A 6,219-nucleotide genomic window follows, 5' to 3' on the forward strand; every position below is an offset into this window, starting at 1 on the left:
CAATAACTGCAAATTTGTTGCACTTACCGGACTTGCAGTTAGAAAACATTGCAGTTAAACCGTTTGAACCGATAGAACGTCTACTGTACCTTACATCCATTCCTCCGGTAATACTTCCTTCTCCCAAATCTTGGTAACCCAGTGTAGTGCTTTCACTAATTCTTCTCCACCGTATTTTAGTAATCCGCTTGGTAGTTGATCTGCTCCAGTGGCTTTGTTGTTTTTAAACCGGCTAACGCCGTCCTTAATCTCTTGGATGTTAGGGGCTGGAAATCTTTCGTCCTGCGCACGTACTCCTAGGTGCTCATCGTAATTCTGCCACCATCTCTCGTTCACCTCACGCTCGTCCATCAGAAGATTCCCGTGAATGCCTCGGCACATGTCGGCTTGTGGCACAAAGGTTCTACGTGAACGGTTAAGCTTCTCGTAGAACTTCCGTGTGTCCTTAGTGCGGTACAGCTCTACCATCGTTTCGCGATATCGTTCTTCCTGCTGGCGCTTCTTCCTCCGGAAGACTATGATCTGCCTGTTCCGCGCCTGTCTATAACGTGCCTCACTCGCTGTCGTACAATGTTTCTCGGTTTTCAACTGATCACATTCGCCAAAACATTCCTTATTTGAATTGTTATTCAGCTACAGAGATAGAACATGCTGAAGGTCCAGGATTTTCTCGAAGTGAAAACTTGTCTGAGCTATCGCTGAGTATCTGCCAAAACCACGGGGGTGCTACGGTGATCTGATTTTGTTGCCGCTTATCATGCACAACCAGAGCTCACCAATACAAACATTGACTCAATACAGCAGCGGGAGCAAATGAAGAAAAACGCATTATGTTAAGAATGTTTACGAAAAGAAGTGTTGTGTGTCTTTTCACAAAGAGTTAGTATTGTATAGGAACTTGATTTAAATACCGACACTCTCAAATTCAATTTTTTTTTTTTGCTAGGTTTCTAGCTGCACTCTGAATAGAGTTGAAACCTTTACACTAGACCCGAAGATAGAAAAGAGTACGTAATCTTTCAGAAGCAGTTTGCCAGCCGTACGCGGAAAATGATATCCATTAAGACACTGTTGCCTACTGACTCAGAAAGTTACGGTAGAAGGTTGGAAATTTTTCAATTGGTCAGTCAGTCAGGATTTGCCTATGTAGTGAGTTATGGTCACACGATTTGTGTTTGTCTTCTTGTTTGGTTTTGTGGTATGGTTCCGTTCAATATGTATTACTCCTCGTTAAGTCAGTTTTTTTTTTATCGAATCAATCGAACGTATGTTAAAATATAGTCAATCCTGGGTCAAATTGTTATCTTGATTTTGCTAATCGTTTTCTCTGTGTTCATCTCTTGTGTCCTTGAATTATCATCGGTCCAAAACCCACAGAAACATGTAACTGAAGTTCTGATATTTGTCTGTTGGTGTCATAATACCATTTAAGAGATAAACAAAAATACGCCAAGTTGATCAGTTGATTGCAATAAAATTTTGAAATAATAAAGATTGCTTGTCTATTATGTATGCATCCCACTACAAATACTATGAAAAATATTCAAATTCGCTCAATTGTCAATTGTCCAAAATGTCACGTCGAACGCATTGACGTCAACGTTCAAGTGTTCGCACGTTAGCTTCGAATCTATCAGCACAATTAAGTGCTGCAAATCTCCTTCTCACTATTAGTTCTTCGGTCGATTTTAATTGCTTTATTTAAAGAAAATATGATCAACTAACATTATAAAAATTCGAAAAAGCAACTATGACACCAATAAATTACTAATCAAAATCAACCGAGAAACGTGGGAAATAGAGCCCAAACAACATTTTGAAGTCGGCTGGCTGTAAAAGGTTCCAAAACCCGTCACAAATCCTACAATACTTTTATAAGGATTTGTAACGATCATCAAAACCTTCTTTAATCCAACCGACTTGGGACTATTGCTTGGGAATAGACTCTAATGAGCCCTGGCGGATCCTCCATGTTTATCGAGTATGTCTGATGCATATGATCAGCCATACTCCATCTGCAGCAGCCGGGTCGTGATGAACCGTTGGAGGCGCATTAAAGTGTTAAAAAGGTGATATGTTTCACTAAAGAACACTACATTACAATAATCAAAATGAAACTCCTTCACTTTTATACCGTCAACCCCTGCGAACTTGGCCAGGGAGTATTGTATAGGAACTTGATTTAAATACCGACACTCTCAAATCAAGTCTCAAATTCAAAAATATTAATTTATTCCGCTTTTTCATGCTCAACACATTCATGAGATCTAATCTAAAATAAGCGTTTTGACCCGATATCCCTCGTAAAAAGGTAAACATTCCGCTTTCACGATTGTGTTGGTGAACATTTTGACTGGAGTTATGCTCCATGTAAGATGGCACAATCCAACCTGTCAAATTCCATAGAGAAAAAATAGCCGTCCCCTTGGCCAAAACCAGAGAAAATAGGTAGAGAAGCGAAGAGTGAACAGCCGTCTGAACGGCAACACTTTTTCTGTTTTGATTTCGTAACTCGGATGTTGGCAACTACCGAAAAACAGATTAATCCACCTATCGAGGGTAGTGTCTTTCACGTGTACTGCATTAGAAAATGATTTATGCTGTTGATTTATTAACAAGAAATCATCTAAAATGTATACCAAAAAGGATAAATTTTCGTCAATTTAAGGAATCAATGTTATTTACAGTAATATCCTTGATATTTAAAAATATTGGTAAAAAAATGTTTCGAATGATCGCAATACTTATCATGAATTATGCGGCAATCGTCAAGGTTTGTTGATTTTGTTCGATAGGATACCAGTTTGACGGTTCGATAAGGTTTTTTTGGCTTCACACTCTTCGCTTCTCTACCTATTTTCTCTGGCCAAAACGATAACATTGGCAAAGAAAGCTATTAAGGGCTCTAGGAATACTAAACTTAAAGCTCTCAGTTAGACCACCCACCCAAGAAAATCAAAATTAGGAAGACGAAGTGATGAAAGGTTACGATTGCAACCCACAACACAATCGCTGATTATCTGAAATCTCTGCGTAATTTACTGCTTTATTAATTGCGTTGACAAATTGATTTCCCTTTTCCAACTTGAATGGACTGCTGACCCAGAGGTTTGGCTAAAGAAAAACCACAGGCAAACAGATGTTACACGCAGAACAATATTCATTGTCCGGTTCACTCTGGTGAGCAACGAAAACTCTGTTGCTCGCGCCTCTGGTTGTGAAGGTCGAGGTCGAGTACAGTTAAAAGTGTGCTCGATTACAATGTCACGTCTATATTTCTGTGGGAAACCCATCTCATATAGCTCAATTTCAGCCTCGACAGATCGGCAGCCACGCAATTAATGCCCATTTTGTTAGACAAACAGTTTTAGTATGTAAATTTATGCCGTTAGTCTACTTTGACAAACATAAACCGGTAAGCGAAGGTGTCGAATGCATATCTGCCGGTTTATATGGCATAGATTTATGCGCCACAGATAAGACTGGAAACGGCGCGCGTCTAGAGTATTTGACATATGTGCAGAATCGAAATTCCATCAAACTCGTATGTGGGAGATGAATCCGGTTGAAAAGTAATAAAAAGAACTCATTATTGAATAAATGGCAACTACTGATGACCATGCAATAGCATCTGACCTCTTCCTAGCTGTTTGATAAATGCAAAGACTCAAACAAAACTCGTGAATGAATAAACTCAAATTTCGGTAAATAGATTTAAATTCCACTGATTACTCCCATTTCTTCTAGGGATGCTCAAACGTTCACCAAATAAATTTCAATTTTCATCGTTCATCGGAACTTGATCTCTCAAGTTCAATAAACCGAGATCGAACGTTCTCAATAACATTTGTACGTTTAACAGGTGAACCCCTTTTGAAGTATTCACTCAAAAAACTGGTCGCACAATGTCACGCGACTTGTTTCACTGCCAAGATGCACAACCATGCAGCATCCACTAACCGGCGGCAGGTTTCTTCTATTGATCCGTTACGTCACATAAGCATGGATTCCTCTTCGTCAAGTATTATACCGATGTGTGCTCTATGCGACTATATAAAAAGCAGAGGAGTTTGACGGACCACCATTTGGTGATACTTATCTCAGTCTCTCACAGCTTATCTTAGGCGGGATTCACAATGAAGCCACAGGTAAAAAGCTTGAACTTGATTCCAACGCACATGGCGTCTGTGATAACATTGAACATTCGTCTCCATCCAGACAGAGTTATTCATCGTAGTGCTTCTGTTGGCGTCCTCGGCTATTAGCCAGGAGGTTGAAGTAGTTGAACAGGAGCAGAACATCGAACCTGATGGGACCTACTCCCATCGATATCGGTTAACCGATGGAACAGAAGTTCAGGAGCAAGGAAAAGGAGGAGTATCTGCTACCGGCGGATACAGTTATACCTCACCGGAGGGGGAAGTGATCCGCATAACCTACACTGCCGATGAAAATGGCTACAACCCGCAAGGTGATGCCATTCCCCAACCGCCGCCCATTCCGGAGGCGATCCTGCGAGCGTTGGAGTACATTCGAACACATGCCCGACCCGAGCAGTGAAAAGTGTTTTCAGTGTAGTGATAGTGATATGTATCATATAATGCGGTTGGGCTGTAGAAATTGTTATGTTTTATTGTTGAAAGTATTGTGATAAGAAATCATTGAAATAATAACATATAAAAATAATTATGTGAATAAGTGAAATCTGGTCTTTTGTGAATAATTTATTTAAGGTGAAGATATAACGAAGTGTCCATGAAGAGATGGAAAAAACAATTGCCATCGATTGTTTTTCACAAAATAAGGAAGGAATTTTTGTGAGATATCAATCAATCGTGATCAAGAACATAGTTAAATATGTAGTGATCGTGGTTTAAATAATGTTGAACATGCATAAGGCTTAGACTGGCCCAAATACAGAAATGTCGAAAAGTTCCACGGGGCACCCCCTAGGATTGTGCCTTTGGGCGAGAAGAATAAGCTGAGAAAAATTCAGCTCAATCGGTTCAAAATTAAGCTGACGCAAACGATTTCTAGTACAGTGTGTATGGGGTTTTCAGGCCAAATGCATGGCAAATTGGATGGCCTACAGTCCCTCGTTCCACACGTCGGTTTGTCACGCTAGATTTGGTACAGAATGTAATGAATGGCAGTTGATACTGTAATGAATAAGTTTGGAGGACATCATATAAAGATAAAACTTTATTTAGTTGCGGTTAGGGCCAATGGAAGGAGGATGGGGATCTGAACCCTCGTTTATTTTCAGTTTTTGTTTTGCAGCACGTGTTTGTCGTTCGAAACTTGCGCGCGAAATCATAGACAGCTATTTTTTTTTCTTCATTTTAATTGTTCGCGCGCGTATATCTAAATGAAGAATAACATAGCAGCCGCGCGCATGTTTTGGACGACAAACATGTGCTGCAATGCAGCAACCGAGAATAAACGAAGGTTCATATCCTCATCTTCCTTTCGTTGGCTGAAACCTTAACTAAATCAAGTTTTTCCGTGGTAGGTATGATCTTTTGCAATATTGTTCTTTAGAAAACTAACTGCCATCTATTACATTCTGAGCCAAATCGAGCGTGATAAACCGGCTTGCTGAACCAGGGACTGAAGGTCATCGAATTTCCCATGTATTTGACCTGAAAACCCCATACATACAAACTTGAAATCGTTTGCGCCAGCTTAATTTTAAACCGATTGGGTTGAATTCTGCACTTGTAATTCTTCTCACCCAAGAAGGGGGTGCCCCGTGGAACTTTTTTTTTTATAAATGTGGGCCAGTCTAATAAGGCCCCATTACAATCGAACAATATTTGGCAAAGCAGGACGACATTAATCCGAAGAACCCATCTTTTAGTAACCATTAAGGCCTTAGAAATCAGATATCATGTGTACAGTTCTACAATATTGCGCAGTGTCAAGAGTAGTCTAATATACACATTACACGGGTCTGCACTAGGATAGATCAACGATCTACATGACAAATTTAATTTGATCATTTTCAATGAGATCAAATTGGTTCAGGTGTTATTAGAGGTCCCTAAGCCTGGAAGGGTAGTACAGACTTCATTAAGCTATCAAGAATCAGTAGGTCGGCTCCAGAGGCACGTTTTCCTCCATTTGGGATTTTTTTTTCTATCGCCATGAACACGAGCAAATTCATCATTTACATGAGGAAGATGGAATGGATACGGGATGTGATAGCGAAAAGAAAGG

The 6,219-nt window shown here is 40.0% G+C and overlaps 1 protein-coding gene across 1 annotated transcript; it reads left to right on the forward strand.

The window, feature by feature from the left end:
* The first annotated feature begins 4,020 nt into the window (after positions 1-4,020).
* Positions 4,021-6,103, forward strand: LOC109401625 (pupal cuticle protein Edg-78E-like). Its single transcript, XM_019674195.3, has 2 exons — positions 4,021-4,148; positions 4,219-6,103. Exons 1-2 carry the CDS (start codon positions 4,137-4,139, stop codon positions 4,558-4,560), a joined length of 354 nt encoding a protein of 117 aa, XP_019529740.3. The 5' UTR covers positions 4,021-4,136; the 3' UTR covers positions 4,561-6,103.
* Positions 6,104-6,219: the final 116 nt, after the last annotated feature.

This window comes from Aedes albopictus, chromosome 3, assembly GCF_035046485.1.
Source record: "Aedes albopictus strain Foshan chromosome 3, AalbF5, whole genome shotgun sequence".
NCBI classification, from domain to species: Eukaryota; Metazoa; Arthropoda; class Insecta; order Diptera; family Culicidae; genus Aedes; species Aedes albopictus.